Source organism: Elephas maximus, chromosome 3 (assembly GCF_024166365.1).
Source record: "Elephas maximus indicus isolate mEleMax1 chromosome 3, mEleMax1 primary haplotype, whole genome shotgun sequence".
NCBI classification, from domain to species: domain Eukaryota; kingdom Metazoa; phylum Chordata; class Mammalia; order Proboscidea; family Elephantidae; genus Elephas; species Elephas maximus.
The window spans coordinates 39,233,834-39,260,444 of NC_064821.1; the positions used below are offsets into that span (position 1 = coordinate 39,233,834).

Below are 26,611 nucleotides of genomic sequence, written 5' to 3' on the forward strand. Positions count from 1 at the left end.
GTTTTAAGTATACCAGAGTGTGCACTTTCTGTTGTAGGATCTCCATCAGTCCAGTACAGTGATGTTCTGGGTGTTCTCCACACAAGGCAGGTAGGGCCCCCTTGGGCAGGTGGTGCATCCTTGTCCTGGGAGTCGAGAGGCCCTGGGTGGTTATGGAGGATGAACTAGGTTGGGGGCTGCTCCTGGTGTGTCCACCACCCCTTCCCAGTTTGAAGTGTGTGAAGTATCCATGTGTGACACATGTGAGTCCACCCACTCTGTATATCTTGGTCTGCTCTGCTAGTGCCTTATCCACCGCAGGTATACACTGCCCATGAAAGGCGTGTGACTTACAGGAAAGCAGGCTTTCCTGAAAGTCGTGCAGGCATTCTTACCTGGGGTATAGAGGCATCATGGCCGGAGCCTGCTCATACGAGTTCCCTGGATGGCCTTTCTGACTCTGGTTGCAGGCAAGCCTCCCAGACATGGATGACGTTTGTCATTGTCGGGGCAAGGTCACTGTGAGCACCCACTGGTTGGTGCATGTGGCGGGTGGCCCGGGGCCGATGGTCCTTTGGTGTTTGGGGTCTTACCGTGAGGACCTGATTCTGGGCACCTGGGGTAGGGCATATCTGCTGTTGCCTCTTAGGGGTTTGTGGCTCTTGGCATGAGGTTTTCTGTTTGTTTTTGATTGTTATCTTCTCTATTGACATTGAAGATGTTTTGGGTTATTTAATCTACGAGATTTTGAAGTGTTTTTTCTCATCTGTCTAACAAACATACATCACCCTGCCTCCTCTGTGCCAGACCTGGGCCCAGTGGGGATGGAGTGGTAAAGGTGTCCCTTTCTCGGACAGGACACACGGATAGATGATTAAATGTGGAAAGTGTCAGTGGTGTGAGCAGGAAAGGGGAAAGAGACTCCCTGAGGGGTGGCGGGAGGGGACATATTTCCCTTTTCCTTTTGCTTGTGTGAGAGAGTAGGAGGGTCTGGAGCCTCAGGGGAGCTTCCTAGGCAGAGGGAACAGGAGGTGCTGAGGCCTAAGGAGTGGTGTGAGATGGTAGTAGTAACATTAGAACTTGTCTAACTTCAGGGGGGATAATGAGAATCAAAATCAGCCCAAGGTGGAGGGCAGATGTACCCGCACTCTCCCACCTTTTTACCAAGTATGACACCAGCTGACCTCCCTGCAGCACTCTTGCTTTTCTTCTGAGTTCGACAATTCACTGCACTGGCCACAAAGAACTCATAGACCATACTTAAGTGGTTTATCAAGGAAGCCTCTCAGCCCCCTAAGGACAGGCCTCCTTTAGGGCCCTCAGGACAGGCCTCCTTCCATTGGCCTCTGACTGCTGACTGACTCAGCTCATAGCCAGTGCAACAGTTTTATTCAGCTCACTTAGCTGTGAGTTGGAATCAACTCCATGGCAGTGGGTTTGGGTTTTTTTTCCTTAGCTGCATTCCTAGCAGCAGGTTTCTTTTGACACCACCGACTCTGCTGCACAGTCCCTTCTGGGCCTGTTGTGGGGGACTCTGCTGCAGGGCCCATTCCAGGCCTCTCATTGTCCTGAGGGGGCTGAGAGGAGGCCTGTTCTGAGGGGGGCCGAGAGGAGGCCTGCAGAGCTGAGGAGCTGAGAGAGCTGTCCTGCACTGAAGACAGGAGGGAGGGATGTGCTCTCCTCTTTGGGGGAGCCTTCCAGACTTTGCCTGCGTGCTTCCTTACCCATGTTACAGCTCTTCAAGGAGTTTCCTCACCTCCTGTCTCTGCTTCTCCCTTCTTGGCTGTTTTGCCTTGCTCTTTTGCCTTTTCCCCTGTTTTTCTTTTTTCTCTGCAAACCTCTTTGGAGTAGTCTACATATAGAAGCAAACTCCTGGATGGTTTCAAGGAATTGGACTCCCACCAGGCCCATGAACTAATTCCCGCTTGGTAGGCCATAGTCACTTCATTTGCATAGTAGGTGATAGTCACTTCATTTGCATAATTACATTGCCCAAACCCTGCAAGGTACATAAAATAGACCAGTCATAGGGCAGGCTGCAGCCCAGGGCCTGACAAAAAGTATCAAACCTCAAGTTGTTTACAGCTTGCCCAGGAAATGTCAGTCAACCTGGACAAAAGTAACAAATCCTCTGGGGTAGAAAACTAGGGCAAAGGTAGCTCTTCAGGGTTTAGGGGAAAATCTCTCAAGCTTTTTTTTCCAGAGAACCAAGGCAAAAGGCCACATAAAGGAACTTACTGCACCACAAGGGATGAGTTTAGGGAGGGTCCATGGCAGCCAGGTGGTAGACATAACCCTTTGTACGCCTTGGGGCTTGAAGCCCAGGAGCCAGCTTGGGGCATAGAGGCTGATCCCCTTATGTTGGAAGGAGACTGCAGCCGGTTAGATGCAGCAGGTCACAGTCTGCCAGGGAGACCCCTGATTACCCTTCGTCTGTGGGATCTTAATGCTCCTCCAAGTCTCTGTCCCCCCAGTCACCTCTGCTGCTCTGTGCACAGCAGCGTTACCTCCAGGGCTGGGGGTCAGGCGGCAAGTGATGGTGTGAGCCCACCTGAGATGGAGAAGCAAGGTGGCTCCTCATCTCCACTGTGAGCCATGGGAAAACTGGTGATGGCTCTAAAGACACTTGCTCACCACCCATCTCCCCGTTCACGTGCACTTGGGCAGATCACTCTCCCCTGGTCTGGTATGAGGCCTTGGGTCTCTGACTGGGGGTGAAGGACAGGCTTCCTAGTGCTGGGGTGCTGGGGCGTGCTTCAGGAGCCCCGGAGGACAGGGCCCTGTGCGGGTGGGGGATCCCCCTGTAGAGGTGAGAATGGCCTGCCCACAGAGTTGGAGTGTGCCTTCTGTTTGCAGAGGTTTCTAGACCATGCCTAAGGAAAGTGAAAACAGATCCCTGTACTACATCTCAGTGGGATGTACTTTCCCAAGTTCTAACACACTTCTTAAGCTTTCTCTTCCAGGTGACTGTAGCACGGAGGTCGAAGTGTGGGTGTGGTGGATGTCCCAGACCTGGCCCTGCCTGTCTGGTAGCGGTTGAGCATCTTGGCCCCACTGGAGAGTTGGAGTCCTTCAGCATGTGCTTTGAGGGGGTAGTGGCCCCCTTATTTCCTGAACATAGCTCTGGGTACCAAAAAGGACTTTGTTCCCATGTGAAGTGTCAAAACGGGATGTCTTAGTGGTGGCTCCTTTTTGCATAGCTTTTAGATGTGATGTGCATTGAGAAATTTAAAATCCTCAAGTTTTTATCTTAAAAACGTTGACGGCCACTACTTGACTGTGCCACAGTTTCCATGGCAGTTTGCTCTTGGGCGTAATTTTGTTGACCATACCCAAAAAAGCATCATTTGGGAAATAGCATTTAAAAGTCCTTGAGCAAATCAGACAGCGGTACTGGCACTCTTGCTCTCTAAACTATCCCCCATCCCTACCCCCTGCCATGGCCTGGTGGTGCTGACCAGACCCACCTAATGGGCTGCTTGAATCCCACCTGGGCAGGGGTCCTGAGATCTGCACATAGTGCTGGGCTCAGCGTGCGTGCCCGGCCATATCGGGATAGTGACAGGCAGCTGTAAGGCCCATATCCTTCTCCACCTCCCTTTGCTGCTGGCATCTGAACAAGCTTCTCTATGTGCCTGAGCCTCCCCTGTGTCCATCCCAGAGTTCAAGAGAGCCACAGGGTGCACTGACAGAGCTGTGCTGCAGAGGCTTGGAGCAAAGTGCAGCATAGGGCCCTGACCCGCAGGACTCCGTCAGATCCTCTCTGTCTTTTGAGCATGGTGTCTGCCTGGTCCACAGCTCTCTGGCCTCTCCTTCTGTCCTTGAGGACCCTGCTAAAGGTCAAGCCCTTCCTCACTCATGGGCTGGCCAGGGTGCTAGGTGAGCCGTCCTGGGGCCCCAGATACTGAGGGGTGAGCCCCAGGGCTCATGGCTGGGCCCTATGAGGAGTGATAGGCCTCCTTCCAGGCTTTCCTTCTTAACAACCTGATTTAGTTCCATTCAAAAGTAGTTCTTAAAGTTTGATGTTTTTCTGGGGGATGAGTTTTGATACATCTGGTATATTTCTGCCCCTTCTTTTCTGCTTCCGTTTGTTCCTCTATCTTCTGTTTCTGCAAGCCCAAGTTCCACCCCTGGACCCAGCTCTCAAACAAGCATTTCTAGAGTCTTCCTCTGCACCCCTGGAAAAAGAAAAGAACCAAGCCCATTGCTGCCGAGTCGATTCCGACTCATAGTGATGCTATAGGACAGAGTAGAACTTGCTCCATAGGGTTTCCAAGGAGTGGCTGGTGACTACAAACTACTGACCTTTGGGTTAGCAGCCAGGCTGTTAACCACTGTGCCTCCAGGCCTCCCCTAGATGCCCCCTTTTTGAAATGTCTACGCAGTCAGTTCTGCTGTAACACGTTTTGAAAAAGCGGATTTGTTCCCATACTGTTGGTATATCAGGAACAGTTCGAGCAGGACACAGAGGGCCTTGAGTGCTCAGGGTGGGCTCTCACTTTCCCTCATACCTGGCAAGGTTTGGGGGCGGCTGTGTCTTGTTCATGTACGTGAATGGTACCTGTCACCTGTGTGAAAGCAAACACTAAAAACAACTCACAAGAACCTTTCTGGACACACGATGTGGTGCAGAGGGAGCTCGTCAGAGCGGCTTGGTGGAGCAGCAGCTCGGGACCAGCTTGGCCCTTAGCCCACTGAGACCTCGTCCCTCTCTGAAATAGAGTCACGTGTGCCATCCCAAGGATGGTTGTGCAGTCATGAGAGGACACACCACCCTCAGCCTGTGGGAGGTATGTGTGGGTGTGTACATGGTGGGTCACATGTGTATCAGTACATGCTGATGTTACATGCCGACATTATATACCAGTACATGCTGACAGTTTGGTACACGGCAGTACATGCCAGTGTTACACACTGGTACATGCTGATATACTCCAGTGTTACGTGCTGGTATGTGCCAGTATATACCAGTACATGCCAACGTTCCCCTCCAGTACATACTGACATGCTCCGCCCTAGACCACTAGGTGCAAAGACTCTTGCTCGTGTCCCTAATCTGGGGCCTTTGAAGCTGGGGAGCCCACAGATGGCTGCTTGGCCCAGAACTTCTTGGTGGTGTGTGTGGGTGAGTGTGGAGGTTCCACGGGACTCACTGCAGCCCACTCCTTAAAGTCTGAGCCCTCCCCTTGCTCAGAGGTTAACCCATGCTCATCCCTTGGCTGGTTCCAGACTTCTGGTTGTGCCTCTGTCTGTGGGGTCAACCCATATACACGGGCTTTCCTGTAAGTAGGAAAGAGGGCGTTCTTACAAAAGCCTTTGCCTCATTGGGAATCACACGCTTCAGGAAGCTTGTTTTCAGAGTTGGTGGTTGAATGCAGCAGTACTTGCTGAGCCCGTACTGTTTGTCGGCACTGGAAAGGAAGATGAGAGAGAGGTTTCTGCTGTTGAGGGCTCAGCACAGAACAGAGAGGCCAGTGCTCCTGGAGGGTGTGTGGTGGGCACCAGCCAGGCAGTCATGTGTGTGACACTTCTCTACCTCAGGACCAGAAGGGGCTGATGCTGCAGCCTGATGGCCACTTGGGAAGCTGATAGCCCAGAGGGATGGGCAGGGGGAGTTTGTGACACAGTGGGTTTAAGCTGTGCAGATGTGTGACAGTGAAGGTGTCCCTTCCTGAGCTGCTCCAAAGTCTGCTCATCCTCTCCTGTTCCTGGCATACATGTCAGAGAGGAACCTCCCCCTTCTTCTTCCTCCTCCTCTCCTTTTTCTTCTCCTTCCTCCTTACTGGCCTGGCTGCGTGAGGCCAGCAGCTAGAACCACTGCTGCGCTCCCTGTCTGTGACTTGTTCATTCGTTTAATTCTATTTCTGGTAGATCAGCTTCTATTTCATCTACCTTTGTTTTTCATCTTTGTTTTCTTTGAGTAGAAGACTAATCTGTGGTCATTTTTAAAAAAATAAACAGTACAGAAACGTGCAATTCAGAAAGTGAAAGTTTCTTGTAATCCATCCTTCAGAGATGACTACTATGGATTTTAGGGGAAATTTCTTCCTTTTTTCCCCCCTGTAGTTTATATATTATTAGTTGCTTTCTAGTCACCCCCGATGGTGACCTCATGCACACTGGAATGAAAAACTGCCTGGTCCTGTGCCATCCCCATCATCGGTTGTGGATTGGACCATTGTGATTCATAGCCTTTCCATGGGCTGATTTTTGGAAGTAGATCACCAGGCCTTTTTTCTGAGGCACCTCTGGGTAGACTTGAATCTCCAGCCTTTTAGTTAGCAGCTGAGTACTTTCACCATTTGCAGCACCCAGGGGCTCCTAGAATATATATAAGCATTTTTAAGTCCTTTGATTGGTATTGTACTATTTTGTGGCTTGGTATTTTCTCTTTAGTTATCCTAACCTCACTCAGTGTCTCTTCATATAGTGCGTTTGCGGGTATGTGGCATGTTTTATGGGGGAACTGAGGCACAGAGCACCTCGGCCTCCCAGGCCCACCGGTTAATACGTGGCTTGACTGAGCTCCATCACTGCTCTGCATCACATTCCTATCCTCTCTAGTGTCTTGCTGTGATGGCTGATTGTTTGATCAGTTCTCTCTGTCCCAAATTAAATAGCATGGTTTAAAGCTTAGAGGAGAGCAAGCATCTGTACTGTGAGTTGCTTTTGGGACAGACGCTGTGGGTACCGAGTTCTGCTGCCTTGTCCTTCCTCGGTGTGTCGGGAGGAAGGTTGCGGAGCTGATTGAGGTTCTGGCATGGATAAGGGGGCTGTGTGCCCACTGGGCAGGGCCTGCAGGTGCTGGAACATGTACCTTTTTTTTTTGCATGTAACGTACCCGTAATATAACTCCTGGAAATTAGCATGGTGCACTTATAAAAATAGTGTGCCAGGGGATGGGTTGTGTGGTTGGCAAAAAACTTAAAATGTACACGTTATTTGCGTAAAACCATGCTAGCTCTTCATTCCCCGCCTGTCTCCAAGGGCTGCCACGCTGGTCTCTCTGACCCCCATGCTGGGCACAAAGCCCTCACAGAGTCCTGGGAATCAGGTCCAGCTGGCCAGGCTTCCGGCCATTCCTCCAGCCCACACCCCAGTGAGCCACAGAGCTGGGTGCACAGTGGGAGTAGTGTGTTTATGGCACCACCCCTTCCCCCCCTGCTGTCCACTCAGACTGCGCTGTCCTTACCTCGGGAGCAGGTGCTTACAGGGTAGTGGGTGCAAATTCAAGAGGCATGGTATGTTCAGGCTGAGCAAGGAGCACAGAGGCAGTGTCCCCAAGGCAGAGGGCCGGGTTCTGGGCAGACCACAGGGTGCTGTGGACAGGCTTGAGGCAATGACAGTGTAATCAGACTGGGCTTGGGTTTAGAAAGCTCTTCTGGTAGCAGCTGGGGTTACAGAAGCTTCCAGAGATAGGAACATCCTCATCCTCACAGAGACTGAGGAAGTGGAGAAGCTCCGCCCGTTGAAGAAACATCATTAGAGCAGGCGGGTCCAACTCCAGCACCAGGGCCCACAGGCCTTTCTCGCTTACAGCAGGGGTGCTGGGTGCCTCCTCCGCATCCCCATGTGGGATCATGTTGGGCTCAGCACTTCTCCCCAGCTTTGTCCTCTCCCCATCGCATTTCAGGTCAAGTCCATCTTCCCAGTTGTTCAGGCAAAAAAAACAGACACTCTCTGTTGCGGTGGCCGGAGCCTCACAGGTCCGAATTTCCATTCTGCCCTGGTGCTCTGCTTCTCTCCTGGCCTGAGCCTATGATGCAGGACCCTCCTGACTGCTCTTCATCCTCGCCTGTCCCTTACTACCCCCCTCCTCTGACGCCCTGAAGGCACCCACTCATACCTCTGGGCTTTCACTGGCTCCCTAGAATCATCCCAGCACCAGCAGGAGCTCAGCGGGCCATTGTTGGGCAAGACCGTGGCTGAGAAGTGGCCTTGGGTCCATTCTTGAGAATATCAGCTTTGCCGCTTTCGCTAAGTGACCTAACCTGTTCGTCGAAGCTTGATTCTCCTCTCTGAGACAGGAGCTCCCTTAATAGCCTTGGTGCTAGTTAGTGTTCACCAGTCGTTGTCGTGTGAATAATATTGGCAAACACATCTCAGGGGCAGGCTCTGTGACTGCCATCATTTATTAATCTTTTTTTTTAATTATCAAGAGACATCCATGCGCCTATCCTGGGCCCAGTGGGCCCTGTTTAAAATCCGGACTCCTGCCCCAGCATAGTGCCTTTCTCACAGTTGTCTTGGGACTTATGTCTGGTTGAAGCTCTTAACAGCTGGGCAGTGTATTTTACTAAAACACGGCCACTTTGGTGGGTGTCATGGATGTTTGCATCCTATCCAAAGCCTGTGGCTGTCAGCTTCCAGGGACTGGGGTGGAGCCCGTCCTTCTGGGTGTTCCCTCCAGCCAGTGGCCTCTGTGTTGGCTGTCCCGGGCCTCTTTGGGGCCCTTCCCGGAGCCACTGGTTTTGGCTGTGTGGGCAGGGGCCGAGTCAGGGTGCTTGGAGAGAAAGAAGCGGAGGGCAGACCTGAGTGTGCCTGGCACCCTGCTCCTACTTAACAGTCTCTCGGCCCTTGGTGGCTTTGGTGCCCTCATCTCTCTAAAACGGGTGCAGTGCAGTGAGAACTTTCCCTGTGCCTGTAGTGCCCAGGCAGGGGTCTTGAGGTGGTGGTTCCTGACAAGATTGTCCCTGAGCCCACAACACTCAGCTTTTTATGAAGGCTTTGAGTGCATAACCTCATCACTTCCTGCAGAAGCTACTTGTCACACTTCAGTCTTTGAGGCTGGTTTTCCCTGACAGCCTGTCTGCCGCCCTGCTTACCCCCTGGGCCCTGCTCTGCATCCTGTCCTTGCTCTGCACTCTGGGCCCTGCTCTGCTCCCTGCTTACCCTCTGGTCCCTTCTCTACTCCCACCCTGCTCTGCCCCCTGGTTCCTGCTCATGCCTGCCATTGCCATGGCCTCCAGCCCCTTGGGATGGGTCCCCTGATCTTCCTGCCATGAGGAGGATGAACCCTCCCGCTGTCAGCGCTGCCCTTTCTAGGACCCATGTGCTGTGTCACCACGGGGATTGAGGCAAATATAGGCCTCATGTGGTGCCTGGCAACCGTGCATTGCAACAGCACATTGCTGTGGAGGGCCCATGGGGCCGGGTTGGGGGCTGCCTCCCAGGGCTGTTCCCCGACACGGTTCCACCATGACCAGCTGTGCTTGTCCATCATGGGGGGTGCAGGCCCCCAGGAGTGGGCAGACAGGAGCTGGAGGCGGCCATCAGCCTGTACCCTGGGGCTGGCAGAGCTCCAAGTCTCTGCTCATAAACTCCCTGACATTGTCTGTGCCATGGTGGCACTCGCTCACAGCCTCTTGGTCCCCTCTGTTGGAGAGCTGGGTGGAGACCACAGGCCAGGGCCCACCACCACATCTGGGCACCGTGAGGGCTGCAGGGGGCCTGAACCCTTGTAGGGTGTCAGAGGCAGCACAGCAAGGCCTAGCCTGGTGAGTGTGGAACACGTTTACTGTGGGCTCTCCATGTGTGCAGGAGCAGTTTGGGGGGCCTTATGAAGGACCTGGGATTTGGATGGGCATCACAGAACTTTACCAAACAAAGCTAAGGGCGTGTGAGGCTGGAAGCTAAATGGGGTGGGGTGGGTGGAGTATCCCTGACAGAGCAGAGGCAGAGTAAAGGGAATGGGGTGCTACTGCTCTTCCCTCCTCTTCTGCCCAGACTCCTGCATGCAACCAGGGCCTGGGACTGAGTCACCGACAGTTAACATTGGCCATGAAATGGATTCTCCCAACTTGCTGAACTATAAGCCGTTCACAGGGTGGGCAGGTAGGCAGGTGACCAGCACTTGAGGCAGTGTCCACCATCCCTAACCTGAAAACTCCAGTGCTGGCTCTCCACCAGCCCTGGTCTTGGCTCTGCGGTCTCACTGGGCAGATGAACATCAAAAACCAGAATCAAGTTAGTCATGGTTTGTAGTGAATGATGTCGGAGAGGGGACAGGAACTATAGACGAGACTGCTGAGAGGGACCTTGGAGCATCCCTTCCTCTTTGGGCCAAGGAAGCTGGTCAGCTCCTCCATGCTTGGGGCTGACAGGAGGCCAAGGGTGGTCCAGGCCTGGGTCCCATGAGGGGCTCGGGCAGTGAAGACCATACCCCGCAGAATCTGAGCCATCCAAATTCTGGCTGGTGTGTGTCTCCATCAAGCTTGTGTGCCTGGCTTATGTCAGGGCTGCCTCCCTACTGCCATGCAAATGTGTGTGGGTTGGCTTGTGGGTGGGCCATGTGCTTAGAGCCCTTAAGGTACCCATTGGAGCCCTCGCAGGCCCAGCGCCCTCAGACTGGGCTGCCCTCTCTCAGTCCCTGGAGCATGAGTCTATGAATACACATATCAGCAGGGCCTGTGCTATTGCCTACTTCTGACTTGGCTCAGAACAGTGTCCCATGCAGTGATGTGGCCCCTTGTCACCCTGGGATAGGCCCCCAAGGCAGTGAGGCGAGTGACCTGCTTGCATACTCAGACAAAACCAGGGCTTCCTGTGGCGCCTGCTCCCAGATGGCATTAGTGCATCTCTGTGACAGGTGGCCCTCGCGCAGCTCCACACCCCGTCCTTCATGCAGACTTATCTGCATGCACCTGGTCTTTGGGCAGCTATTCTCCTGTGGGGGTCTTCTGTGGCCCTAGCAGTTCACTCTGTTCTGTCCCTCTGCAAACTCTCCCACAGTCCTTTGGACCCTCACTTTGCGGCCCTGTCTTCCGGGTGCCCCACCAGCAATGGCCCCTTTAAGAACCTGTTGTGGAATGCCCGCAGCATCTGAGACAGAAACTGCTGTCATCCCGTCTCAGTGAGGGTTAACAGCACTTCAGCTTGTTGTCTGGAACCGGTTTAGACTGGTTTTCTGGAAAGTGCTTTGTCTCTCAGATGGAATCCTGGGAAGGGTCATGTGGAGCCCAGTGATGTCACGGGATCAAAAACTGACTCAGCGCTTTTTCTTCTTTTCTTTCTTCTTTAAATCAAGATGTGTGTGCGCTGCAGGTACAGGGCAGGGGCGTGGTGCCGTGCCAGGCTCAGCCCCACCCAGAGTTTACCTTACTGGCAATCACAGGGTTAAATGTGCCCCCAGATGAGTGGGAATGAGGACACTGCTCTTCCCTGAAGGGGACAAGACAGTGTTACCTGGGTGTCCCCCATGCATGGTGCCTGTGCCCAGGAGTGAACTCTGGCCCTGGGCAGCGCGGGCATCCTGACCCTGGAACTGAGCACAGGTGCCTAAAGCCCCGTGGTCAGGTGTACAAACCTGGGTTAGTGTCTTCCCTTCACTGTTGAGTATAGAGTGCAGAGAACCCACCCTCCCGTGCCCACCTCAGTCTGCAGGTCTCTGACCCTCGTGGGGTGTCCGTAGGTTGGTCCCCCCAGTGTGAAGGCTGGGTCCCCATCCTCTTCCCAGCCTCCGGAGACAGGAGATACAGCCCTGTGGGCCTTTCTTTTGCCATTGTCCCATTGGGGGAAACACACTTACACTCTGGGATGTTCCTTTGAAGTGGGACTCTGTCCGTGAAGCCAACTTGCTGTCTATCCCCGCAGTTCAGAATGACCGAGGAGGCATGCCGGACCCGAGGCCAGAAGCGGGCGCCTGAGCGGGACCCAGCCGAGGACCATGCCGATGGCAAGAGGATGAAGATGGACAGAGGGCTGGTGGCCTCAGACTTGACAACGGGGGCCGACACGACAGTGCGGGCTGAGCCAGGCACAGTCCTGGGCCCAGGGCCGCCCAGAGCAGTCGAGACAGGGAGAGTAGGCGAAGGGCAGGTGGCTGATGGGCCTGTGGACATGCGCACCTCGCAGAGGTGAGTGGGCTTGGGATGGGGTCCCAGCCATGGGAAGGGTTGTGACAGGGCCAGGTGGAGGTGCAAGTAGCTGTGGGCAGAGCTGAGGAGCAGAGGTGGGTGACAGGCCCTTGAACATGTGCACCTCACAGAGGTGAGTGGACATGGGGGCAGAGGTATTTGGCCATGTGGGGTGGGCTCCAGCCCTGCTACTGCCCCACCGCTGCTGACCAGCCATCTCAGCCAAAGGGACGCCCATGCGTCTCTGTGTTCCCGTTTGTGGCTGGGGGTGGGGGGGCCCGGAGGGCTGGGAGGTGCACCTGCAGTGGCTCCTCTGCCAGCAGCAGCTCTTTGGTAAACAAGGACCAATGTTCAGCCAGACTCGTGCTTTTGTTCTTAAAGGAAAACTTGAGTGTCAGTAGAAATTAGTTTTTCGTTGGGTCATGCCTCTTGGCTTTTCAGATTTGAGGGTAGGGAGCTAGGGATGCTTGGCTGGGGACAGGGATGGGAACAGGGTGAGGATGCCCATCCAGGACACCTTCAATGTGTACGTGTTGGTGTGGGGGGATTTTTCAGTTGCTTTCATCCCCACCCCCAGGCACATCAGGCAGGGCTGCCACTCCCTATGCCCCCTCCTGCCCTTTCCCTAGTCAGTACTGGTTACTCAGGAGTGACTTCTATGATAATTCACAGTTTTGAGGCTCTTAAGGTAAAACCTTGAAAGAAATAGGACTCAGTCCACCACCCTGTTTCTTTGCTCAAAAACCTGCCTTTGTTTCTGCCTGTGGGAAACCATAGTGGCGTAGTGGTTAAGAACTACGGCCGCTAACCAAAAGGTTGGCAGTTCACATTCACCATGTGCTGAAAATCCTATGGGACAGTTCTGCTCTGTCCTGTAGGGTCCTATGAGTTGGCATCGACTCAATTGCTATGGGTTTTTTTTTTTTTTTTCTCCGCTGCCTGGGAAGAAGAATTCAGACCCAGAACCTGCTCTCATAGAGCAGCCAGGAACTTCCTTGACCTCCCCTCACCTTGGAGCGCTGGTGGGAGCCGTGCCCCCAGAACTTCCACATCCGTCATGCCAGAGCCTACCCAGGGCTTCCCTCTAGCCTCGTAACTCTGAAAAGCGGAGTTGAGAGCTCCATCTCTTGCCGCAGCCAGGATTTCTCCTCCACAAAAGGCTTGCTCCTCTGAGTCTGTGGCTGGGTGGCTGCTGCCGGAAGCTGGCACCATCTCACCTCCCTGTGAGGTGGGACAGACCCTCCGAGGGTCCTGATTTGCAGTTTTGTGGTAAATCCCTGTTGGAACCAGACTGCTAGAATGGTAAAGACTTCAGAGATCGCCTGGTCTGGTGTCTTACAACTTTGTAAATTCTTAAGATAACTTGGTAAATTCTTGCCTCCTTGAGATAAACAGGAAGATCCCACTCCATCTATATAGGGGGGATGTGCTCTATGTTCCTGCCAGCCAAAAAGACCTTTTCTGGCTAACTTTGCTTTCCGTGGAGTCCCAGGGTGTTGCAAATGATGAACGTACTCAGCTGCCAACTGAAAGGTTGGTGGTTCAAGTCAGAAGAAAGGCCTGGTGATCTACTTCTGAAAAATCAGCTGTTGAAAACCCTGTAGAGCGCAGTTCTCTGACATACGGGGGGTCACCGTGAGTTGGAGTCGACTTGATGGCGACTTTTTTTATTTTTATCTCCGCAGTCCCTGTTCTGAAACCAGGAGGCCTTTTTCAAACTTCCAAAAGTAAAATTGTAAATGTGGGTCTTTTCTTCCTCCCTGTAGCTCAGTTCTCACTAGGAGAGAAGTTCATGACTTCTCAGGTGAGTAAGCAGCCAGTGGTGGATTTGGAGCTGGGGCAGGAGAGGAGGGGCTGCTGGTCTTGCTTGTGTTCCTGGCTCTTTCTGTGTGTTTTTTCATAGCCTCCACTGTCGGCCTGCAGGGTGAGCCAGTGGCAGCGTGTCCCTTCTGCAAGTAGGAAGTTAAGTGTTGGGTGGGTTCAGAGCTGGAACTAAAGCCCAGATCTTTTTGTTAGTGCGGTGAGGGGCCACCATTTGGCCTCCAGACCTCTTTGTCTCATTTTCCTGCTGTCTGTCTGCTTCCAAACGAGGGTCATTCAGACTCTGCGATACTGTGTTCTGAAGATGGTTGGAATGATATGACATGTGAAGGGTGAGAGGGAGTGCAGGGGCAGGGTCCTCCTGCAGGACTAGGGGAGTCCTTATAGCATTTGTGGAGGCTTCCGGCATCCTGACAGCAGTGTGAGGCATGGAAGAAGCCCAGATTGAGGCGAGTAGGCAAGGCTGGGTTCTGATCACAATCCCAGATGCTCTGGGCAGCACTCCGTTCACTTGTAAAATGGGACGACAGCTGCACCTGCCAGGGCGGTAGGAGGGGACCAACAACGTGTATCTACAGTCACTGCCAGCGCCAGACAAACCATGGAGTTTTGTTGACTGCCCTTCTACTCTTTACTGGAAACAGGATGTAAGGTGGAGAGCTAGTGCTCCTGAGGTACCACATAGAATGCTCTGTCCACTCCTTGGTGGAAGGTGCATATTGCAGAATCACAGGATCAAGCCCCCACGAGCCATTCTAAAACTAGACTTTAGAAACCTTTGGCTAGTCCTGGTTACTGTGATAAAAGTGGACAGCCTTCAGATCCTCGTTGAGGGGGTCTGGCTTGGCACCTGCCTCTATCGTGGCTTAGTTCCCCTATCCCTTTCAGGTTGGTGTTCAGTGTCTACAAGGGCAGGCCCAGAGGCGTAGCCATGCCTGACTACAGGTTAGGGTGGCCAAAACGCTGGCTTCAAACTCATTTTGTCTGTGTGAGACTAACAGGCCAACTTTAAATTGTTCTGCAGAGAGAATTTCACTTTGTTTTTTAATTTAAGAAGTTCTTATAACTTTTTAATTGAAGCATAAGGTACGTAACAATGTGTAAGTTTTCACAAACTGAAGGTACCTTTGTAACCCAAATCCAGAAATAGAACATTCTAGCACCACAGAAGCCCCTTTGTATCCACTTGCTGTCACTACTTCTCCAGGGGTAACTGCTGTCTTAACTTCTAACAGCACAGATAATATTTTTCTGGTTTTGTACTTTAAGTAAATGGAATCCTATAGTAGGTACCTTCTGTCTGCCTGATTTCACTTAGTTTGTGAGATTGATCCGTATTGGAGAGTATAGCTGTAGTTAATCCATTTTCACTACAGTTTAGTATTTTACTTATAGAATTTCTATTTGACTCCCTTTCAAAATGACCTCTTTTTCTTTTGTACTGTCTTATTCTTCGTAGTGTCTTGTGATCCAATTTGGGCATATTGAAGGCTAGAGGCAGTAAAATCACCAAGGTTTTATTTTTATTATAGTGGGCTGATTAGGAGCATCCGGAGGCAGATAAAGGGGTAGGATCATTTCTTGTTCTGTCTCCCCCTCCCCTCCCTTTCCCTGTCTCTCTTTAACTTGGCAGTTTCTCTGACTTAGTCTTCCAGTGTGTGTTTTATTTTCAAAATAAATTGATCAGAATTGGAGAGCAACTTCCAGCTATGGTTAGTGAGATCATCAAATCCTTCCCCAAAGATCAACTGTAAAGCTGCACAGAATAGGGGGGAAAAAAATCAGCACTTTGTAAATTGACCAGAGGCATACAATAGTCTGAGAAGTGTTTATGCTCAAAAACCTGCTGAAGCTTGGGTGAGAACAGTGGGACTCTATGGCATTTGGCTTGGGACTGCTCCCATCCCTGTCTGCGACTCTGTTGGTGACAAGGTTCTGTAGGACGGTGCAGGCTGTGAGGAACCACAGCTCCTCTGCTGGCGTTTTAGGGGGCTTGCCTGACTTGGAGTGGAGGGTGGCACATGGGCCCTGTGGCTTTGTTGGTGGAAGTGACATTCTTGGAGATGGATGAGCAGGGAAGACCAACCTGTTAGCCTGAGGTTGTGGCCATGGTTGGGATAAGACAAAACATCAAGGAAATAAAAGCCAAAAAGTCCCAAATTTGAGGAGAAACTCATCAAGAAGCCTGTTGAACCCCAAGTAGCATAAATACAAAGAGATCTACACCTAAATACACCACAGTCAAGCTGTTGAAAGCCAAAGAAAAGAGAAAATCTTGAATGCGGCAAGGAAAAGGTACTCATAACTGATAACATGGAGGGGAGCATCGATATGATGAACTTCTGACTCCTCGTCTGAAACAGCAGAGACCAAAGGGGAGCTGAATGACACATTCACTGTGCTGGAAGAAGAAAATTGTCAGCCTGGAATATGAATGGTCAGAGCACTCCCCTGTCAGACTGGATTTAAAGAAAAAGGCCAGATCTCACTAAACTTATGTTGTCTGTAAGTGACACCCCTTTTAGACTCAAGGACACAAATAGACTAAAGGGATGGAAAAAGATATGCCATACATACAATAACTGTATTAGAGCTGGAGTGACTTTATGAATATCAGATAAAATAGCCTCAAAGACAGAAAATGTTATTAGAGCCAAAGAGGGGCATTTCATAATGATGAAAGGGCCCATACATTGGGAAGATGTGGGTTACAAATGTATGTATGCCTCACAGTAGAGTCCCCCAGTGTCTGAAGCATAGAAACAGACAATTCAACTGTAGTCAGACTTCAGTACCCCCCTCCCCCCCAATAATTGGTTAGGACAACTATACCGGAAAGGTTATTTGAGAGTCGTCACAACACTGTCAACACTATTAACCCACTCAGCTAACTGGCTTCTATAGAAGAGGCCACCTGATGCCTGCAGAGAACATACTCAAGCACACGTGGAGCATTCTCCAGGACAGACCATACACTGTGCCATGAAACAGGTCTCTGTAAACTACAGACCCACTGGAATGGCTGTAGGGGGCAGTGGTGGTTTAGTGGTAGAATTCTCATCGGCCATGTGGGAGACCTGGCTTCGATTCCCAGCCAGTGCACCTCATGTGCAACAATCACTCATCTTTCAGTGGAGGCTGGTATGTGGCTGTGATGCAAAAAGGTTTCAGCAGAGCTTCCAGACCAAGATGGACTAGGAACAAAAGCCTGATGATCTACTTCCAAAAATCAGCTCATGAAGGTCCTGTGGATCCCAGTGGTCTGATCTGCAGCCAACCATATGGATGGCACAGGACTGGGCAGTCTTTTTTGTGCATGGGTTGCCACAAGTTGGGGCCAACCTGATGGCAGCTAACAATTTTAATAGAGATTGCCATGTTCCTCTCCTTAAGGTTGCGTTATAGTTGCTCTCGATGCTTTGACCACTTGGTTTCTTGAGAGGTCTGGGCTCTGGTGCAACTGTGGCCTCATCTCTGTGCTAGGGGTACCGCAGAACCGCCTGGGAGAGGGCTTGCAGAGGTCTGGAGGGGCCCTCTAGCAACACCCTCAGCCCTGTTTCTTCCTCTGGGGCCACCCCACGCAGCTGTCTGTTGGAATGTCTCATTTGAGTGTGCGCCCAAACGAGATGGTGAACAGGCCTCAGCTGTTGGACAAGTGGCTCAGAAAGGGCTGGGTTCTCTGGTTGGGGGGTATGGAGGCTTTGGGAGGAAGAAGTCTGCTTCCTTGTGTGATATGGTGCTTTCCAGAGTTTGGGGAGGTCAGGAGCCCCATCTCAGGTCCATGTGGGCCAGTGGCAGCCCTTCATTTGCCAACTTTGTTCCTGGGCTGCTTTCAAGAGAGGTTGAGGGTACATTCCAGGGCTGCTTCTAGTCCAGAGCCTGCTCTGGTTTATTGGCCGTCTGCAGCACGCTCGGCTCTTGGGAGCAGAGGGGTGCATCCACTCAGAAGCCCTGGCCTGGCACTGCTGTCCCTGTCTCTGGCCTCTGTGTCCTCCTCGACCAGCCTACTGGCTCCTCCTCTAAACTCTGTCCACCTGCCTCTAGCCAGGACCTCTCCAACCCCAGCTCTGAAGTAATTGAAATGTGAGGCCCACCTTATGTAGGGCATCACAGGGGGGTGCACATGAGCCCAGCAGGAGGTAAGGATGTCACTCCCAACTTGCGCTCCCTGGTCTGCCACCACCACCACCCCTCCCATTGCCTTCACAACGCTGTGCTCTAGAAATGGGGGTGATCCTGGCCTCGGAAAGGGTGCTTCTTATTGATGGAGACCTGGGGACATCGTTGGCTGGGGGCGGGGAGGTGGGGATCCCTCACCAGCATTTGTCCTTCAGAGCTTTCTCCAGTGGACTAGCTGGTGGGTTCAAACCGCCAGCCTTTTGGTTAGCAGCCGAGTGCTTAACCGCTGTGCCACCAGGGCTCCTTTCTGAAAAGATTACAACCTTGGAAACCCCATGGAGCAGTTCTACTCTGTCGTATAGGGTGGGTTTTTATGAGTCAAAATTGACTTGACACCAGTGGATTTGCTTTTGGGTTTATTAAATTTTTAGCACTTGCTGTGGTTCTCATACAACTTTGGCAACAGGAGAAGCCCAGTGGCCGTGATGTGCTAGCAGGACTGCTCTCTGTTTAAAGACAGGTTGGCCCGTCAGCACCGGTTCAGCCCTGCTGGACCTTGGGCCCAGAACACTCCTGAGATCAGCAAGTACTGCGGAAATGCTTGGGGTGTGGAGCATGCTTGTGGGTATTTACTACACGCAAAGACTTGAAAATACATATTAATTTATTTCAACATAACACTAACAAACTTATTGCATGTTAACGTAAATAACATTTCTTTTAATAAGAGATAACTGTTTTGTAAATCTCCTTAACACTTGGCCTCGTGAGAAGGCAGCTAGATTCTCACATCTCCTGCACTCAACATGGTGGTGACCTGTGGTTGGGTCGAAGTGCTTGAGAAAAACCAGCTCCACATGGAGACACGGGCTGAGGGAGCGTGGGCAGTTGTGGTATCCTCCTTTAAGGCAATACCCGGCACAGAGCATAGTTTCAGGAGGGGCAGTTACACTGTAAAATCTGAAACCTCATTGCTGAACTTTTTATACTTGGTTATGTTAAAACCTCTTGTGCTCTGAATAATCTTTTTTAAAAAATAAACAATTTTAGAATAGTTTTGGGTTTATGGAAAAGCTGCAGATAGTTCCCATGTACCCACCTCAGTTGCCTGTCGTTAACAGATGACTGTGCTGCATGTGTCAAAACTAAGTGCGCCAATACTGGATGTTGATACTAACTAAAATCCCTAAGTCAGAATGGACCCAATGGCAACGGGTTTGGTGGTGCAACAGTTAAGCGGTTGGCGGTTCAGACCCACCCGGCAGCTCTATGGGAGAAAGATGTGGCAGTCTGCCTCTGTAAAGATTACAGACGAGAAAACCCAATGGAGCAGTTCTGCTGTATTCTATAGGGTTGCTATGAGTCGGAATCGATTTGATGGCACTGAATAACAACATGCTTTATTTGAAGTTCCTTAATGTTTCTCTAATGTCCTGTTCTGTCCTAGAACCCACATGACATTTAGTCATCATGTCATCTCCTTAGGCTCCTCTGGGCTGTGACATTTTCATAGACTTGTTTTTGGGATCGTGATGGTTTTGAGGGGTGCTGGTCAGGTGTTTTGTGGGATACCCCAATATTGGAATTTTTCTCATGGTTGGCTTGGGGTGATGGGGTTTTGGGAGGAAGATCATGGAGGTGAGCGCCCGTCTCGTCACCTCATCCAGAGCATATGCTTTCACCTGACTAATCTACTGATGTTGACTTTGCTCACCTGACCAAGGTGTGCTGTCATGTGGGTCCACTGTGAAGCGCTCTTTCCCCTTTTTCTCTCCCATGCAATGAAAGACACTGCCATGCGCAGCCCACACTGAGGGGCGGGTGACACTCTCCTCCTCCAGGGACAGTACCTATGCACATCATTTGGGATCCTTCTGCTCAAAGATCTCTTTTCTGCCTGGAATGATCAAGTGATTGTTTACTCGCATGTGACTATATAACGTTATGGAGCCTTGAAAAATAACTAGATCGCTGAGTTACAAAATCTTTCCAGTATTGACACATTTCATCATTTGGTATCAAAAACAGGATTTGTTCATATCACCACTGATGTATTGGGAAGCAGTTGAGCTCATAGTGGCAAATACAAGTTTTCCCAAACTGATCTTGCTTATTGAAAACTCAGAGTTTATTCTGGTGACAAATACTGTCTGCCTTTTTTCTGGAGGCAGCAGGCTCTCTTGGACTATTTTTGGAGAAATGTCTGCTGCATAACCATAGTATGCCCTTGTGTCATTCTTCAAAGTAATGCTGGTGTTGCACACGAGCCATCCTTAGAGATGACCCCGACCCTGGGATGAGTGTCTTAGGTGAACCTCCCACTCCTAGTGCACACTTCAGGCCAGGCGTGATAAACGGCTGCTCCCGCTCCTCCGTCAGGGACACTCCTCACCATAGCATGTGTTGGTGGTGACACTGGAACCCAGCACTGTAGGGTGCCCATCCTGACCTGGGCTCAGACACCTGCATCTCACCCTTGGCTACTTTTACCCTGGCAGGTGGACATCAGCACCACGTCCAGGAGAGCAGTGGCACCTCAAGCAGGCAGGTGGCGTCCTAATGCTGTTGAGGATGTGATTCTGACCTCACGGAAGTCCCGGGAGAGTCCCAGGATGCTTGGGTTCGTGGCCTGCACCAAGGTGTGCAAGCAGGCCAGGAGGGGCTGTAGGTGTGCACAGAAGGGAGCAACGCCCTGCCTAATCTGTCTGCTCCACATCTGACCGCTGAGGCAAAATGTTCTGGGCTGACGGGCTTGTCCTGCGGCATCCAGTTCCAGGGGCGAATCTAGAGATAGATGACAGCAGAAGGGTGATCAGCAGAAGAGTGTGTGCTCAGATGGTCTGGAGTGAGGTCGCTGTGCCTAGGCCAGGGATATGCTTTCTGTGCCATTTAAAATCTACAACTTGAAGCAAGTGGAGGCCCATGCTACAGATGAAGAAACTGAGTCTTGGGATTTTTTGGCCATGCTGGGTCCCATGCAACCAGAAAGGCACCCAGGACCTCGTGACAAAACTTCTGTGGTCCTCACAGGCCACTCTACAGCCTCTGCGCTGCGCATGTCTGGGAGGATCTGAGTTGAGTCCTGGAGGGCGCTTGGAGTCCACCAGGTGAAGGTGAGGGATCCAGGAATTTGCCTGGTGGGGAATTTCTAGGCCACCCGGGGGGCTTTTCCCTCTGTGATCAGGTTTGTAGTCATCGCAAGTGGGGACTGTTGCGTGTGGTTTTATTCACATACGGTGACTGTCACGTGCTCTGTTTCTGTGAAGGAAGCCATGAGCCGTCCCCAAGGCACTTCACAGCCAAGGTGAGGCTATTAGCTGACAACTGCCCACATGAAGCCCTTCTTGTCTTCCTGGGCACCACTAGGCAGGTGCCAGTCCCAGACCCCATGCTCTCACCAGCAGTGAGCCTACAGGCCCGGTGCCAGGGTGAGCCAGGTACCTACTGGCACAGGTGTGTGGAGGTTCTCAGCCTCCCAGCACCGTTACGCCTTGAATCTGGGTAACAGGGAGACCCTCTCACAATGGAGCTGTCATAAGGTCTACACGGAGGGTGGGTCTGTCTAGGGAGCAGACATTCCAGACAGTTCCCAGATATTGCTGAGCCAGACTCCCAGTTCTGCTGGGCAGTAGTCATTTCTTCTGGAGTGTTCTTCCTTGCTGGACTAGACCAGCTTTTCTTGGTGGTGTCGGGGTCCTGTTGGAATTACTGTGTGTGGTCATGCTGCCCTGATCTCCTTGGGTGGGTGTGGAAGACTGAAGAAGAACTGATGCCTTTAAATTATGGTTTTGGCGAAGAATATTGAATATACCACAGACTGGCAGAAGAATGAACAAGTCTGTCTTGGAAGAAGTATAGCCACAGTGCTCATTAGAATGAAGGATAGGGAGACTTCGTCTTTCGTACTTTAAACACGTTATCAGGAGAGAGTAGTCCCTGGAGAAGGACACCCTGCTTGGTAGAGGATCAGTGAAAAAGAGGAAGACCCTCAATGAGATGTATTGACACAGTGGCTGCAACAAGGGGCTCAAACATAGCAACGATTATGAGGATGGTGCAGGACTGGGCAGTATTTTGCTCTGTCGTACGCGGGATTGCTGTGAGTCAGAACCAACTTGATGACACCTAACAACAACAGCATGGTGCAGTTGCTGACTGCAGGACCCATGCGTGTGTCTATGGGGTTCTCTTGCAGCCCCCTACAGCCCCTGGACTGGTCCTTGTCCTTGCTTCCAGCTGCAGCAAGGCCTCTGCATCTCCCTGGCTGGGTTGTGTGACTTGGCTGTGTCACTGAGAAGTTGCGTGGGCTGACGCTTGGGCTGTGCCGCCTCCTCCCTGAGGTATCACATCTTCAGAGGTGGTTGTGCAGGATTCGCAGCAGTGCAGGGCCCTGTGTGAGTGGACCTGAGTTTCCAGGAAGAGTGAAGGCTTCAGTTGTGCCCCAGTTGCCCACCACAGTGGCCTCTGTGCAGAGAAGCATGGAACATCCTGACCTCCTCCCCCGAGGCAGGCCTGTGGTTTTCTCTCGACATCTCTACTAAGAGGGTCTCAAGTTACCGAGCAGGTGGGGAGGGCTAGTAATGGACACAGGGCAGAAGCAGAGAAATCAGCTGAGGGACCAAGGCAGCAAAAAGCAGGGGATGGTGGGAGTCTGTGAGGGATCAGGGCACCCGGGCAGCCTGAGCCCTGCATTTGGCCTTGGGGCACAGCCTTGTCTCTAAGGGGTGGGGTGTCCTTTTGAGCTCAGCGGGTGAGCCCAGAGCTCGGAGAGCATGGCCTTGGACGCTCAGGTGGCTCCTGGAAGGTGCCCAAGGTGCAGTGTGTGAGCCTGTGCGTGTTAGTACCTGCACCAAGGGGCCTGCAGATGTGAGGTGGCCTCCTGGGTGGCAGGAGTCAGGAAGCTGGCATGCATTGGTGAGGTGTGAGTTCATAAACCCCATCCTGCACCTTGGAGGAACTCTATCTTCCCTTCCATGAGGGTTGGGGACACGGCATCAATAAGAGCCAAACCAGCCCTTTTTCGTGGAGTCTGAGTCTCCGTGTCACTTTGGACAGCCTGTTTATCGGTAGCGCACTGTGTGCCAAGCATGCGCTTCCTTGTAGAAACCGCCTGTGAGGCTAACGTCTGACCCCTCATGGTCGCTGGGGGATCACCTTATCACTGAGGTTTGGTGACAGAAGTCCTGTGCCGTGACATGCAGGCCCACATGGCACGCTGCCCAGTGCTGGGGACCCAAGGAGGGCTTGCTTCGAATTCCCAAAGTTCTGAAGGTGATCCTGGTGTGGAGGCCTCCAGTGGGGTGTGCAGGTGGTAGGCTCCACTCTCCCTGTGCTCATTGGGGCAGTAGGAATGGACCCCGGCCACTCATGGCTCTACCACTGCTGGAGGGTGCTCCTGCTGTGCTAATTCCTGGGCTACCTGAGGCCCCAGAAGCTCTGGACCCTGGCTGTGATGGCTCTGGAAGGTAGTGGTCATCAGATCAGGATGAGGGCTAGTCTTGCTTAGCCATTCGTGGAGGGAGATACTGACCTCTGGCCCGCCAGGTGGAGGCTCCTCCAGGTTCCCCCAACCCTACCCTGGAAAAGGTAGGGCAAACTGCTGAGTACGTTACCTGGTGATGGAACGGCTTCTCCCTGCTGGGCCCCTCATGTTCCCTTGAGGAGCAGTGGTAGCAGCACTGCAGCCTGAGCTCAGCACCGCTGCATGCTCGTGGCAGCCACTTGAGGGTGGCAGGGCTGGCCACTTCGGACTTGGTGGGGCCTCTACCCAGCCCTTTGGCTTGGTGGGAGCAGCCTTTTGAAAGCTCTGAGTCCCCTGGAGGTAGCTGGGCAGGGGCTCGGGGCCCTGCTGTGTAGAGTGAGAGCTGTAGTGGAGCGGGGGGGTCCTATAAGCCGCCCGCACAACTCTGAAGCTCTGGAGTCCTCTGGCTCTCAGTCTGTGACCAGCCCACGGCTGCACTCCTCTAGCTACTTTTCAGGCCCAGGGGAGAGGGGCACCTCTCCTGAGGCTGGTGGGAAGCAGGATGGAAGGGGAGCAGGCTCAGGCCCAGTGCGCACTGACATGGTCTGTGTCAGCCCAGGGCTTTTAGGTGGCCCTGGACCAGTCTGTGGTCACCCTGGGAACATCCCTGACTGCAGGGGGGCTGGGGAGGCATATTTAGAGCTGTGCCTGGGCTGTCCGTGCTCCATGCTGAGAGTCCTGGGTAGGTCAGTACCCAAGCAGGGAAGACCAGTGAGCCCCTCTTCCTCAGGGACCCCCTAACGAGCCTGTCAGATGGGTGATGATGCTCCACCTCTGGGGCTGTGGGCAGGAGGGGTGAGGAGCCCTAGAGCTCTGCCTTCTCACTTCTTATCTAGGACCATCCAAAGGATGGTTCTGAGTGAGCAGGTCCTGGCAGCTGAGGTTCCATTTTCTGAAAAGACTGTGGACCCCTGAGCAGCCAGCCGGAGGCCAGGACATGGGCCAGACACCCTCCCTGGGCAAAGCCAGGTCGTCTTCCGTGAGAGAACCTCCTGTGTCTCAGCCCTCCCTTCCTTTGCCCCATCCCTCCCCCTCCTACTTAACCTGTGTATCTGTCCTTCCAGGTGCACTGTGACCCTGGAAGGATATAATGTATTTTATCCAGGGCCTGCCCCCACTGCCTGGTTCTTGGGTGCATTTTACGAAAATGTGAATGGATGGACAGATGGACAGGTGGGTGGGTGGTGGAAGGAAGAGCGTATGCCCTCCCTGGACATTGACATAGGAGACAAAGTCAGGTCCCAAGGATAGTTCTGGGCTCCCTCAATGACCCTCTTCCCTGGCATGGGGCTGAGGATACAGAATGTGAACCACGCTGATGAGCAGTGAGAGTGGTCGTCTTACCCGTGGGTGTGGCTGAGTCTCCTTTGTGGCTGGTTTAACTTCGTGTTGAGGCTCATGATTTCAGTCCTCCCCTGAAATCACTGGCGGGAACTGAGGGCTGCAGCCTGTCCAACCCACCGTGCCCCCACAGCTCTGCAGGGTGTCCAGGGAGGCATTGATTTGGTGATGGTCTGGTTGGCTCCTTAGGGGTGTCATAGGTTAGTAGAATCTTTTCTCATCCTAATAGCCTACATGAGTTCCCAAGATATAAGGGCTGGCTTCTCAGCGTGTCCACATCTCATGAGTTCTGGTGCCCAGATAGATAGCACGACCTGCCCCTTCCCCACAGGGAGTGTGGGGGGTAGGGGGGGGGAGCTGGTGCAGGAGGCAGTCTTCTCGCTCTGCTCTCCAGCTTCTGGCCCAAGTGGTTTTTATAAAAAAATTTTTTTAGTAATACGTACTGTAATTTGGGGCAGCTGTTTTATTCAAGGGATGGTTTTTTGCCTGAACTTGAAGAACTTCCTGGGACATCACTGAAAGGTTTGAAGGTCCTTCACTTTAAAAGTTCAGCCTGGTAAAGTTTCTAGGTTTGGACACTGGTGGCTGGGGAGGGACGACTGCCCCTCACAGCAGAGCTGTCCTGGCCAGGGTGACAGGAAGTTCTGCAGCCACGCGGACCAGTGAGTGGGCGGGGTACATGCGCCTCCATTTTCTGACAGCACCTGAGCCCCACCTCACTTCTCAAAATGAAGGCTGCATGTCACAAACCGGCTGGAACTGGCTGTTGCCATGGTTTTCACGTTGGAAGGCACAGTTAAAGGGTCACATGACCAGGGAGGGAAATGCCTTTGTCACATGACTTTTTGGTGGCCTGATTAACATACAGGAAGTTCACTCCCTGCTGGCTGCCTGGATGCTGAGCTGCTCTGGTGGGAGGTGACATCATCCCCTGGAAGGGGTTATTGATCACCCTGGGCCAAGACGTGGCTAGGGCGAGAGCCCTGTTGTCAGTCAAGCTGTGGTCACTTTGGCACGCCACAGCCGCTGGGCAGGCAAGCCCTCAGGACCCTGCCCGGCTCTCCTGGCAGGTTGAGTTCTGTGAGCATCTCTCTGGAAGAAGTATGCACCCAATGCAGGAGGGCAAATACGTGGAGGTTGCCATTGTTCTCAGGCATAGATAGTGTACATCTGGCCTGAAAGCCTCTCTGAGGCCGTAACCTTAGACACAGTTATACCAAAGTTACTCCTTGGCCCACTTGGAGTACCTGGGGCCCACCCGGGCTGAGGCCAGCGCCACCAGTGGCTACCTTGCCACCTGTGAGCTGGGTCCAGGGATTGCTGTGGAGCCAGAGAGAAGCCTGCCTGTCTGTGGGACATCGTGCTGTGTAAAGAACTCAGGTGTGCCTTCAGAGACCTAGGAAGGAATCTGTGCTTGTCCTTCGTGAAGTCAAGTGTGCACTCAGAGACCCTGGATAGAACTAGAGGCATCTGGAAGCTGCATCCATGCCTGTGTGGACAACTAAGGTGTGCACCCTCAGCGACCTGGGACAGGACTCGTGGGGTCACCTGAAAGCAGATTCTCTTGCTAGGCAGTATGGCCAGTGAGGACACCAGCAAGCTTGGATGGGACAGGATGCCCCGGTTACTATATAAGTGACCTGTGTCCAACTCCAGAATGTGGCTGGTCACCCTCGTCAAGGGACTTTGCTTTGAAGCCTGTCCCTTCGTGCCTGTTTACCTGAGGCTGGGTGGGGGCTGGGGTAGAAAGTGCTGTGCCTTGTGGCTCTGAACATGGAGGGTCCAGGGGCGTGTGGAGTAGGGCTCCAGGCTGGTGCTTCCCTGTCCCAGGTCATTCCAGGAGTAGAGTGGCTGTGGGCACGCACTCTAACCCCAATCCTGTCCTCAGTCAGCGACCTGTTCCTCCAGTTAACTTTATCCGGGAAGCTCTTCTGATTTCATTCTCAGGGTCACAGCGCCACCTAGGGACGTGTGT

General features: G+C 52.6%; 1 protein-coding gene across 11 annotated transcripts in view; it reads left to right on the forward strand.

Annotated features, from left to right (window-relative positions):
- Window positions 1-26,611, forward strand: part of GATAD2A (GATA zinc finger domain containing 2A) — an 83,142-nt gene that overhangs the window by 41,917 nt on the left and 14,614 nt on the right. For 10 of the 11 annotated variants that reach the window (XM_049877537.1, XM_049877532.1, XM_049877536.1 and 7 more), the window contains one exon: window positions 11,572-11,834. The exons of the other annotated variant lie outside the window; for it this stretch is intronic. In XM_049877537.1, coding sequence (XP_049733494.1) covers window positions 11,578-11,834 — 257 coding nt within the window. In that variant the 5' untranslated portion in view covers window positions 11,572-11,577. The remainder of the gene's footprint in view (window positions 1-11,571; window positions 11,835-26,611) is intronic. 11 annotated transcript variants of the gene reach the window in all.